Below are 13531 nucleotides of genomic sequence, written 5' to 3' on the forward strand. Positions count from 1 at the left end.
TGCACCAAATCAGTAAAAGGGCTCTTTCTGGACCACGAGCTACCTCTCTGTCAAAATTGGTGTAATTTTGTGCAGTAGTTCAGGTTCTGGGCGTGTTCAAAACCCTTTTGGAAATTGCATTGGGAGACACACATTCTTTGAGACTCACCTCCCCCCTTTTCCTCACTTCCTTGGTCCCCATATGACAGATCACTCCAAAACCTACCAAGCAGAATTAGACAAACCATGCCACTTTTTGGGGAAAAGTTCATGAAGATTCGTCTAACGGCACCAAAGTTATAAGCAAGCCAAAAAACACTTTTCCTATTGAAACTACGCCATAACTATACCTACTGGCATCCGCCAGTAGGTAATATATATATATATATATATATATATATATATATAGATATATATATAGATATATAGATATATATATATATATATATATATATATATATATATATATATATATATATATATATATATATATATATATAATTCCCAACAGGACTTTTCTTCTTTAAATATATCATTTAATTTGCCAGAAAAGACCACTTCTATATATCCGATTGTAGCACTGGCAGCATTAGACCAGGGCATAGGAGGAACCTTACTAGTACAGAAAATGTTTTAGTTTCCTAATCTGCCATAAAAACAACATTAGCCCAATACAGAGGATTAGATAAGGGGTCCCCTATGTGACACACAAATATAGTAACCAAAGGAAACAAAGCCATATATAGTCCTCTATCTTCTCCCACCACAAAGCTTTGCTTTCATAGGTACTTAATGTCAAAAGGGTTGGGGGCCATGTATGGGTTCCCACTCCTTCTTGGAAGGATGGCCCGCAACGAGGGGACATGGTCAACTTGTGGTAGATGTGCAGTGGGATGGATGCCTTTTTGAGTGAAAAGGAGGTTTCAGGGGTCCGCTTGCCACTAAATCTGGTAGTCTTTCTGCTGGGTGATATCAATGAGCAAAATGTACATACTTTGAATCCACTGACAAGCAAACTTTTACAAGGCACACATTATAGCACAGTGCTGGAAAGCCATGGATCTGTCTTTTCTGCAAGTGTGGTGGTCCACGCTCTCCACTGTATTTGTCTTAGAAAAGTAGCCATCTGCTGTTAAGACCCTTGCAAACATTTAAATCTAACTACTTCTACCGTAACATCTTATTGACTGGACAAAGACAATCTTCTGGTACATTGATATACTTTTATGTATGCTTACTTACCCTTGTTTCCCCTTACTGTATTGGCAAATGTTTGAATGGTTTCACAAACTGTTCTTGACAATACATAAAACTGGTGAAGAAACAGTTGCCATTCACCCTTTACTATCTAAATGTGCATATTCGGGTAAAGGTGGTATGTACTTGCTTGGAAAAGGTGCATTTAAGAACTTAACAGGTCAGTCCAATTTATTGTACTGTTATTTTGAATGATCCTCCTGAACAGTTGCCTTGCTTGTTCATGAAGGTATCGTGGAACTATCCTTGTTTTCAAATATTCACAAGGCAAATAGCAAATGTTCTGGTGCTAGTTCAACATTAGGCCAATGAAGTAAATTGTATATGTATAGTCTTTGGGTATGCTTAGCACTTTCCAAGATTTACTTGGCTGTACAACACCTCTATCAAAATTACCAAAGTCCATACCAACACATGCTTTTAAACAACCCAAGTTTGTCAACTTGGACATTTGAGTTTTTGTAATATCTAAAAAATGTATGACATATATTTTCTGATGGGGCAGGACAATTCTAAATGTGTGTTACTTATATGATATGAACCCTATTTGAGTTATGGGACTAACATGTATTTTGGTGAAAGTAAATTGGGAAGGATAAATTATGAGAAAATCCTCCATATCAAAGATTTTATACCTGGATCACTGATGGTGCTCCTAGGGCTTGAAGTTGCAACTATATTTTAAAAAGAACTTATGTTGTGTTCCCTGAAATTATTGCAGTCACACCCAGAAGATTTAGATAAGACCTGAAAGGAAAGTGCAAGCTTTCCATAGATATTGGAGTCTAGTCTTTCATCAATCCTCTACCAAGTAGTCCATCTGTCTTGCCTTTCCCCGCTCCAATTAACAGTATCTTTTATACCTTTTGCATATATAATGGTCTTTGAAACGAGGAGGAGTTGCTCTCGCTCAGCCCCTGAATTTGCTACACAGGAGTAACCAATGCATCCATTCAAATTTTAGGAGGCACATAAAGACTGATGCTACTGTATCCTAAATCCACATCTACGTACCTTGAAGATATATATATACCACATACGTCCTTATATGTGGAGATCGCTATAGGAAATCTAGACTTACTTACCTGTAGATTTTTTTAATTTAGTACCACTGATATTCTGACTTCAATATTTGGTATGCACACCAATGCATTCAATTCACAGTGACCATGTTAATATACAGTAAGCCCTATGTATATATGCAACATTATGCAAACACATAGACCCTCATTACGAGTAATGAACTTTCACCCAGAGCGATAACAGCGGGTGGAATTCTACCACCCACAATTATGAGTGTTCAAGTGTCTTCAGCCCAGAATGATCAGATATGGAAGCTATTGGCAAGGGCCTGAAGACACTAAACACTCTGTTAAGCTGCATAGGCAGCAGGCTGAAGCATAGCCTCTTTCATTCCCGACCCCTACTGCGGCAATTGGAGCAGACAATGCTTTCTTTTGACAGGTTCAATCCTGCCCTGAAGCATCATCTGCACCCATCCCTTGAGCCACCGGCCGTCACTCCGACACTTTTCACCTGCTTTAAAAGCAGTTGGGAAATGTCAGGGATCTGTTCGATAAAAAGGGAAAGCACATGGGAATTTCTGGGTCTGTCTGGTTATTCTCTATTCTGAGGACAAAAGGTGAAGTTTACGGAATTTGGTGCAGGGATACCAAACTGAATCGAAGATTTCAATCTCCCGGTATCCCTGCAGCAAAGTCCATCACTGTAGTATGGAGGACTATTATGTCAGTTCATCCCTATTATTAATTTCTGACAGATGTGGCCCCTGGCCTCAACCTAATTCTCTTCTCAGCCCTCAAACGGGGTCTCATTGCCAGATGTTTTGCCACATCTTTTCTACATTAAGAGGATTTTCTTCACAATAATTTTTGGGATTTGATAGAGTTGTCGTAGGATGCAATGTTGCGTTCCTGAAAGTGACAGCATTGTGGCATTTTTCAATTGCAGATGCTGGTCAAAGTAAATGTCAGCTGGAAAGAGCACAGGCCTTGGAGCAGGCAAAAAAGCCACAGGAGGCCGTCTTTATCCCGGAATGCAACGAGAATGGCTCCTTCACTCAAGTAAGTTCTATGTCTATTGGAAAAACTTATTTATGACTTTAGAACTGAAAAAGAGAAACACAATTATAAAACTGATGGAAATATATTGAACTAAGTGGCAGAGCCAAATAAGATCACAATGGGTAAGGTCTTCAACAAGATCTTCTGCTTTTACATATGCTGCCCTGCAGAGATAACATGATGTACTAGCTAGAAATCAGTCTGCCTTGAGGTATTTGATAAAACTGATATAACTCACCAGATTCCTCACCAACAGGAAACATGCTGTATTGCCCAAAAATATAGTTCAAAAAGTTTCAGAAAATCCACAATGCAAATGGACTGTGCTGAAATCGGGTTTGCTACAATAACTATCTACATTATCTTGTTATCTGTTACTCAGCTCACGTTCATTGTACATACAATTTATATCAATCTAAACAATTAATAATTCAGCACCACATAATCTGGAGTAAAGATGTTTGTAATGCTTCATTTTATCCCTAATAATGTTCCAGACGTGCTCTTTGATGAATAATCTTGAAAAAACGTTCACATCTCTAATCCACAGGAATTAACCAATTTAGATTCAAAACTAATGTAAAGGTAATCTACATTTGGAAAGGAACAATAATCAGTACTACTAGATTACTTTTATCTTGGTGACATTAGACATCTGAAATCCATCAATTTTTAAAACGAATATGACATTTTCCAATCTATGATTCAAATTCAGTGGCTGAAGTGAGTGATAAAGGCTACCACAATTTAGGTCACTGAATTACCAGGGCCTGCTAAATTTAATTACCTGTAATTTCGAGCTTTCCTGTGGTGGCACTGTTCAGTCCGTGTTTTCCAGGTAAGAATCGAGGTAAATTCCTTAGGCAGCTCTTATACCAGTGGCAGGTCATCCAGTGTGTTCAGGCACCTGGACTGATTGGAGGTTAAGCAAGTAAATAAGCCAGTCTATTGTATAGATTACAAAATCATTCTCAATACAATAGCGACATTAAGACAATAACAAGCTAAAACTGTCTGGGCCAGAATACAGATGCTAAAAAAGATTACTTACAGCCAACATTAACACAATAAATTAAGTCATGCCATTTCGGATGTGTTACGTGCTATCCTAACTCTTTCAATTGAGATTACAGCTAAACTGAAAAAATGAACAGTTCTGATTCGTGGCTCCCTTAAAATGTGTCATAAAAACGTTCTCTGAAGATTAAGTAAATTTGGGCATAGACATATTATGGGTCTGATACACAAAGGTAAACTTACACTTTTGCGTAAGTTTACGATTTGTTGCAATTCACAAAGTAAGTTTACAATTAGTATCTTTACGACTGTGTAGTCTTTGCAGTCATGGTGGAGTCACCGCACATAAAGATAATACTCGTAAAGTTGCTTTGTGAATTGCAAATAATCGTAAACTTACTCAAAAGTGTACGTTTATCTTTGTTGATCAGGCCTTCAATGTTTTAAAGATTCTTCAGTGACACTATGTAAGCAACACATCCTATTCCTTTTAGCAACAGTGTCCAGGCGCTGTCAAACTGATGTCTTGGAATATAAAATAATCTTAGCTGTAAACATTTTATTTTTATTCTAGAAACAAGATTAGGATCAGGGATAGGCTACCTATTAACAGAATATGAACACTGAATCGAATGAGCATGTCTATATGCTAAAGAGAGAATCAAAACATTTGGCAAGGATATTTTTTTACAAAAATGTAAAAGCATCTACAGATTTAAGGTTGATGGATAGATCTATGTGAATGTTCTGGTGGATGGGCAGCTGCAGGAGATAGTTAGGCGTGGTCTTGTGCATCTCTGCTGTCAAATCTGTGGAGTACTATAAAGAAGAGAGGAATTCTCATAGGTTCGCAAGAAGAGGATCCCCCCTGAGGGAATGTTCTATGATGCAGTTCCTGAAGCTGCAGTTTCGACCTTCTTTATAGCCATTAGTGTTCCTCGCATAGAATTTTAAGCTTTGGACTCACAAATTTCAGTGTGCCTCCCTAACATTGTTGGCCCTGAAGTTGTTACATGTGGTCAATAAAGTACATGCTTATGAGATGAACTATGGTTCTACGTTCAGGGTGGCAGAAATAAAGCATTAAATTAAATTATAAAAAGATGTATGGTGGGAAATAGTCATAGATCCCAAGTTCAGATTAACAATAAAATCATTTGAACAGAAACTGAATTGTATGGATATGGCGCTTAAGTTACTCCAGATCCTTCATTTACATATTTCATGGGACAACAGATTCATTCCAAAGGGTCTGTGGTATCTACCACAATTAATAATAGGGGATAGGATGTGGCCTAACGGCTAGGGCTGTCGACCTCGAAGCTGGGGAACCGGGTTCAATCCTCGGCAGGGACGCTCACCATCCTGTGATTCTGGTCAAATCCCTTCACCTCCCCGTGCCTAAACAAATTAATGTGTTCGTCTGTAACGCAATTGGTGCTCATGTAAAGCGCTCTGATACCTTTGGGTCTAGTTTGCGCTATATAAAACTCCTCCCAAAAAAATATATAAACCTCGTGCTCGAGTTAGAAGAATGGGTGGCAGACTATAAGGTAAATCATTTGAGTTCATGGGTCATCGTGAAGGCAAGCATGCACCTTTATACCAGCATAAAGAAAATAGAGAAACCAAACCAGTAATGCTTGCCCTTTGCCATATATTAAGGTAGAGGTTTTTGAATCTAAATAATCTAAATTATCCACATTTCGAGATCTTATATTGGATTGAAGAAATGTATGATATGTTGAAATTCTGAGCCTCATTCTCTGCAAACTAAAGACCAGGACAACTAGTGGAAATACACTTCCAAATGGGAAGAAATACATAAGGAATTAATATAAATATAGGGGCCTATGCATCAACAATGCCATTTGCGATTCCTTATTAGCGAAAAATAAGGAATCGCTAATAAGGAATAGCAAAAGGCTATGCATGTAGGAATCGCTATTCAAATAGCGATTCCTTAATATTCCTTATTACCGAATCGGTAATACCGAATCGGTAATAAGGAATACCTACCCATTCATTCCTATGGGCTTGGAGGCCCATAGGAATGAATGTAAAGCCAGTCTGTATTAGCGATTCGGTATTACCGAATCGCTAATAGCGGGAGCACTTTCAAGGGTGCCAGGGTGTCAAAAGGACACCCTGTTGCACCCCTGAAAATGATATGTGCACATATGTTGCACACACACATGCTCTAAGGGCATGTGTGTGCGCAACATGAAACTTTGAAAAATGCACAAAAGTGCATTTTTCAAAGTTTTTGCAAATTACCATGCAGTTCATCTTCATGGTAATTTGCTCCCCCTATTAGCGAAATCGCTAATTTTTTAACTTTGATGCATTGCATTTAAGGAATCTCACTTTGGGATTCCTTAAATGCAATCGCTATTTAAGGAATCGGTATTTAAGGAATCCCTATTTAAAGAATCGCTATTTAAGGATTCCTTAAATAGCGATTTCTGCTTTTGGGTTGATGCATTGGGATTGGGTATTTTTTCCTTAATACCGGGAGCTATTACCGAATCGGTATTTTACCGACTGGATTTTGGGTTGATGCATGAGGCTGATAGTCAGTTACTAACATACATTATACAAGTAGAGGTATTCTATGCAATTGAAAGAAATTAGGGTTCCTCAAACGAGATGGACAAGATTTGTGAGAAATGCTGATGACATACAATCTAGTGATCTGGATTTTCTAACCATGCATCCCACTCCTGAGAGCTTTATTATGCAGGCCTCGACCAGTAGAGTGAATCTCAATTCCTTCAACACCACTCCTCCTTAGTAGAGAATCCAAGAGGATTGGCACCTTTAGCAAACGCATGATTTCTTCAGCCTGTCTAGTGTTATGGTCTGTCGATGCAGTCTGCCTGACACCCATGCCCTTTGAGACAAGGTCATTGAGATCTTGCCAGCAGTCCCAAAAATCTGGGTGCCTTTTTGACTCAGGCTGTACATGATGGAAAAGATGGGCTGAATATGCTATCCTTTCAGGTTTCTATATCACAGATCGGTTTCTGATTGGTTTCAGTGTGGGCCTTCATCTACATGCTTGGATGGGGTCTACTGGGCTATGTTGATGGACATGTTATTTGATGGGTGGCCATATTCTTGGAATGCTTTAAAGCATTCTAGCGCATGCATTGGGGCTGTTGCTCCCAGCCAATCAATTTCTGCACCATTTTGGGAAATTTAAGGCCTACTCCAGCAGTCTGGCATAGACAAAGGCAATCTTCCCAACTAGTAATACAACAGACCACCCAGTCCTTTTGGGTCTGTGGATGTGGATCTGGTAAATAACGAGCAGCCAGCATGGGCACCAGTCTTCCAACTTCTCTTCCTCCCCTGCTACACTGGCATACTAGCCACTTTAGTTTTGCCCTCAGCAGACCATGCCCACCCTATGACAGGCAAGCTGCAACATTTCCTCCCGAGTTCGACATATGGGTCTTGAAAATTATTAAGAACAGTTAACCCCTACCCTTTTCTCCCTCGCCACCTAATATCCCTCTCAAACTAAAATGGATTTAATAAGAGCACCAGTCCATCCTCCTACAGGAGGTATGCTTGTTGCTTTACATAGGAGCCTTGGAGAAAGTACTGAACTTGGAGAAAGGAAAGGGTTGTTACTCTCACTATTTACTCTTTCGAAGAAAGCATGGGGGCATCTGGCCTAATTTGAACCTTCTCCCTCTCAATGCCTTTAAATGGAAGGTTAGATTCATGCTGGCCCAGAGCCTCTCTGATTTGCACCCGTGTGACTAGATAACGTTCCTGGACTTGCAGGCTCATGGTAGGCCAGAAGCATTTCAGTTTACTGTGCTCCTCTTTGGCATCACCAGTATCCCTTGGATTGTCACAAAGGTATTTGAGGTTGTTGTTGCCCATTTCCCAAGGCTGGTAATTGCTGTATTCCTCAATCATGATGACTGACTCCTGAAGGAATGATTGCCACAGTCGTGGACCACCCTGGACGACTGTGGAACTCCAGACATGTGGAGGTTTACCATCAACACACCGAAGTCTCACCTGATTTCCTCTCAGAAGCTTCCATTCATTTGGGTTATCATAGATATGGTGGAGTTGTTATTGTTATTGTTAATTGGTATTTATAAAGCGCGTTACCACCTTCAGGTCTCTAAGCGCTATAAGAGAGATCCCAGCCTCTGCATGTGGTGAGTGTAGATGGTTACATTAGGTCCCAAGCCTCCGAAAAAAGCACTGTTTTCAATTTCTTTCTAAACGGGAGAATGGCGTGTTCCTTGCATACATTCACTGGCAGGTTGTTCCAAATTTGGGGGTTGGCTGTAGAGAAAGCTCTTCCTCCTTTAGATGACAAGTTAAACCGGGCCAAGCCAGGAGGCTGGCCTCTGAGGACCGTAGCACCCTGCTAAGAGTATATTTAGCTAGGTGGTCTTTGATATAGCTAGGGGCAGGCCATAGATGGCCTTGTGTGCGAAGCTGAGGCCCTTAAACTTTGTTCTCTGTCTCACCGGGAGCCAGTGCAACTGTCTTAGGAGAGGGTTAGTGTGGGTTCGCCTGGGCACTCTAAAAATTAGTCTAGCGGCATTGTTCATGATAACCTGTAATCTGGCCAGCAGGTTACCTGGGAGGCCGATATACAGAGAGTTACTATAGTTGAGACGAGATGGTATCAGAGCTGACACTGCCATTCTAAGTGTGTTGAAGGTGAGAAGTGGGGCAAGCTTTCGCAGCTGTCTCAGCATGCCTATACACATTCCTACTACTGCCGATACTTGCTGAATCATGGAGAGTTTGGCATCGATTTTGATGCCCAGGCTTTTTACAGCCACGGCCGGCTCCGGGTATGTGCCAAGTTCTTGTGGTCAGAAGAGTTCCCTCCAGGGGTTGCAGTCTGAGGTGACAACCAGTCCTTCTGTTTTGTCAGGATTGATTTTGAGGAAGTTGACCGTCATCCAGTTAACAGTGAATTTCAAGATGTTTTGAAATCTTGTGTGGGCGATCGGGGCATTTTCTATCTGAATGATGATTTGAGTGTCGTCAGCGTAGTTATAGATTTGACACTCCATGTGGTTCAGTGGCGCTATCAGAGGTTGGAGGTAGGCGTTGACAAGGAGGGGAGACAGCGCCGAACCCTGTGGTACTCCACAAGAAAGTAATCCTGGGTCAGACGCGTGGTCGGTCAGCTGTATTCTCTGGGAACGATCCTTGAGAAATGATGTCAGCCAAGCAAGTGCTGTGTCCTGGATGCCCAGCTCCGAAATCCACAACATTAGTTGGTCATGGTTGACGGTGTCAAATGCCGCGGATAGGTCCAGTAACACCAGGGCACATGGCTTTTTCTTGTCAGCCCATAATCTGAGTTAATCTAGTACAGACAGCATCACCAGTTCTGTGCTGTGATGAGCCCTGAATCCTGCCTGGTTGAATTGCAGGAGGTGATTGTCCTCTATGTGATTGGACAGCGATTTTAGCACGTGTTGTTACAACACTTTTGCCAGGAAAGGGAGTTGAGAGATCGGCCTAAAATTTTTCAGGTTTTTCGTGTCGGCCCCAGGTTTTTTTAGAAGCGGGATAACACGTGCTTCCTTAAAATTAGAGGGGACATGCCCTGTTGCAAGGGATTGGGTAAGAAGTGAGAGGCCCTCACTTTCTATCCCTGGTAAGGCTACCTTGAAGATCCTAGGTGGGCAGGGATCTGCCGGTGACCCTGACTTCACCCGCCCTATTAAATGAGATAAGGAATCGTGAGTAAGAATAGGGAGAGTGGTGAGTGGTTTGTCAAAAGTGGGGGGCGGTGGTGCTGGCGCGAAGGTACATGGGAACTTGGGGGTGGAGTGGATTTCCGTTAATAGGTCCTTCACTTTTGTTGCAAAGAAAGACTGGAAGTTGTTACAGTCTTCCAAACAGAAGGAAGGCTTCTGTTCCCTGTCTTGTCTCAGCTCTTTCAAGATCCGAAAGGTCTCTTTTTGTGTGTTGTCAGCGGCTGTAATTTTGGCTTCGTAGAACTCTGCTTTTCCTGGGAGAATTGCCTTTTTATAGATTGCAAACGTAGCATTATATTCTAACCGGGCGCCTGGCTCGTAAGCTTTCCGCCAGGCTCTCTCTGACTGGCGGAGAGTTTATTTTAAGTTTCTTAAAACATTGTTAAACCAAGGGGCCCCCTTACTTTTGTCCGTAATTCTTTCCATGCGTGTTGGGGCTACCCTATCAATTGCATTCTTTAGCCTTGCCGACAGGGCAGCACTTCCTACATTAAGATTTCCCTGTGTAGGAGCGGAACTAGCTGGTTCATGTAGTATAGTGACCAGGTCATCGGCACTAATTTTGTTCCAGCTCCGCAACACTTTCCATTCTAAAGGTGACCTGGCTGCTTGCTTTGAGAGTGGGAACTGGCCACTAAGTACATAGTGGTCAGACCAGGGGCAGGATCTAATGGTTATGGGACTGGTGAAGGTTAGGGATGACCAGACCAGGTCAAGTGTGTGGCCTTTCTCGTGAGTGGGCCCATTCACTAGCTGGCGAAGTTCTAAAGAGGTTAATGCCTCCTCTAGCTGTTTGGCCTGGTTGTCTTTGGGGGTCTGGTCCCAGTGCAGGTTGAAATCCCCCATCACCACCATACATTGGTACCATGAGCGAATATCGTTAACTAGTTCTATGAAAAGCTCGATGAACCTGGTTGGCATTCGTGGCGGACGATAAACTACCAGAATAGCTAGACATGTTGTCTTGGAGTGAAACTTGGCCCCTAGCACATCAGCCCCCTCAATTGTTTCGGAACAGAACGTCTCCGCCTTTAATTGACGATTATACATGATCGCAACCCCAGCCCCTCTGGAACTACCAGGACGATTGTGGCAAAGTGCTGCATAGTTCGGGGGCATGGCGGCTACTAAGTCTGGGGATGATGATTCTTCAAGCCAAGTTTCTGTGATACCTAAAATGTCCAGGGTGTCGTCTTGAAGGAGCGAGAACACCTCAAGATTATGTTTCTGCAGCCAGCGAGTGTTAAGAGTAGCGAGCCTGAGTCCCGGTGGGCTATCAGGCCGTACCAGCCTATGATGGGACGTTGTGTGAGTTAGTCTGCCTGTATCTATTTGAGGTCTCAGAAGCCCTTCAGACCTCAGTGCGACGGCTACGTTGTTATTGAGTTGAGTCGTGCCTTGGTTTAGGAGCGTGAGTCCCTTTCTGGAGTGCAGGAGGCGGGGGCCAGGGGTCCTGGCCCCTGGTCCCGATCGGGCGCAGACGGGTGCAGACGGGTGCAGACGGGCTTGCCTTAGGCGCGAGCGCTGCACGCGCGCTCCAGCTTCGCTATTAAGCAAGTGACTCCTCCCACCCACCACTCAGCCCTGCTGTGCAGCGGCTGGCTCTCCTGAAACACTAGACCGTAATGGAATCGGAAGTGCTCCAAAGCGGAAGTGAGGGGGCGCTAGGAGTGCGGCGATCCCAGTGTAACATACAAGTGCAAAGGTACAATTTTCAAGTGGTTTAAAAGCTTTAAAATACAAACAGTTTTAAAAAATAGCAGTGTTTTTGGCAGGCGCAGCAGCGTTATGAACAGACCACCACAGGCACTGGAGGGACTCTCTGACTCTGCGCGCTTGCTCCAGCTTCGCTATTAAGCAAGTGACTCCTCCCACCCACCACTCAGCCCTGCTGTGCAGCGGCTGGCTCTCCTGAAACACTAGACCGTAATGGAATCGGAAGTGCTCCAAAGCGGAAGTGAGGGGGCGCTAGGAGTGAGGCGATCCCAGTGCAACATACAAGTGCAAAGGTACAATTTTCAAGTGGTTTAAAAGCTTTAAAATACAAACAGTTTTAAAAAATAGCAGTGTTTTTGGCAGGCGCAGCAGCGTTATGAACAGCCCACCACAGGCACCGGAGGGACTCTCTGACTCTGCGCGTTTGCTCCAGTTTCGCTATTAAGCGAGTGACTCCTCCCACCCACCACTCAGCCCTGCTGTGCAGCGGCTGGCTCTCCTGAAACACTAGACCGTAATGGAATCGGAAGTGCTCCAAAGCGGAAGTGAGGGGGCGCTAGGAGTGCGGCGATCCCAGTGCAACATACAAGTGCAAAGGTACAATTTTCAAGTGGTTTAAAAGCTTTAAAATACAAACAGTTTTAAAAAATAGCAGTGTTTTTGGCAGGCGCATCAGCGTTATGAACAGACCACCACAGGCACTGGAGGGACTCTCTGACTCTGCGCGCTTGCTCCAGCTTCGCTATTAAGCGAGTGACTCCTTCCACCCACCACTCAGCCCTGCTGTGCAGCGGCTGGCTCTCCTGAAACACTAGACCGTAATGGAATCGGAAGTGCTCCAAAGTGGAAGTGAGTGGACGCTAGGAGTGCGGCGATCTCAGTGCAACATACAAATGCAAAGGTTCAAATTTCAAGTGGTTTAAAAGCTTTAAAATACAGTTTTGAAAAATAGCAGCGTTTTTGGCAGGCGCAGCAGCGTTATGAGCAGACCACCACAGGCACCGGTGGGACTCGTTGACCCAGTTCATGGCTTTTCCTCTGCTGCAACTAGTCCGGGACATTTGGGCTATGATGCCTATGTTTCAGGCTCACTCCTGGTTCAGCCGAAGGTGGGTCTGAGGCTTCTTGTCTGTCTTCTTGGCCTAATTAATCTTCTTACCAACCATGCCAGGTCACACAAGAGTATTTGTTGACTGAATACAGTTTTCCAGCAGCATGCCACTGTTGCTTCCTTAACTAGAGCTGACAGTGGCAACTGGCATGTCACTGCTGGGTTGGGAGGGTCACCAGGGCGAAGTGGAGCTCGGATGACTCTGGTCTGTACTGGAGGGCCAGCTCTACATCAGTCATCTAGAGCTACAGGCCCTTCATCTGGCTCTGAAGGCCTTCCTGATGTCCATCGTGGGGAGGCTAGTGCAGGTTTGCTTGGAAAACACCACCAACATGAGGTACTGCAACAAGTAGGACAGGGTGGGGTAGGGTGGGTGCGGGAGGGTCCAAGTCCTGTGCCAGGATGCCCTGTAATCTGGAAGTGGTTTGAGCACCAGAGCGCCTTCTTCCAGTCACATGAATGGGTCAATGAATGGTAGGGCAGCTGTGCTCATGACGGAACCATTCCGTCATGACCACGCCCGCGCAAGATTCCGTCAGCACAGCGGCGGAATCTGCGCAGCATCGAAGGGGTTAATCAGATGTCATCTGGCAGATCACAAGTGGTGGCTT

General features: G+C 43.5%; 1 protein-coding gene across 8 annotated transcripts in view; it reads left to right on the forward strand.

The window, feature by feature from the left end:
* SMOC1 (SPARC related modular calcium binding 1) overlaps positions 1-13531 on the forward strand; it is a 798046-nt gene that overhangs the window by 163862 nt on the left and 620653 nt on the right. For all 8 annotated transcript variants that reach the window (XM_085627140.1, XM_085627133.1, XM_085627137.1 and 5 more), the window contains exon 3: positions 3208-3320. In XM_085627140.1, coding sequence (XP_085483266.1) covers positions 3208-3320 — 113 coding nt within the window. The remainder of the gene's footprint in view (positions 1-3207; positions 3321-13531) is intronic.

Source organism: Triturus cristatus, chromosome 9, assembly GCF_964204655.1.
Source record: "Triturus cristatus chromosome 9, aTriCri1.1, whole genome shotgun sequence".
In the NCBI taxonomy this organism is placed as follows: Eukaryota; Metazoa; Chordata; class Amphibia; order Caudata; family Salamandridae; genus Triturus; species Triturus cristatus.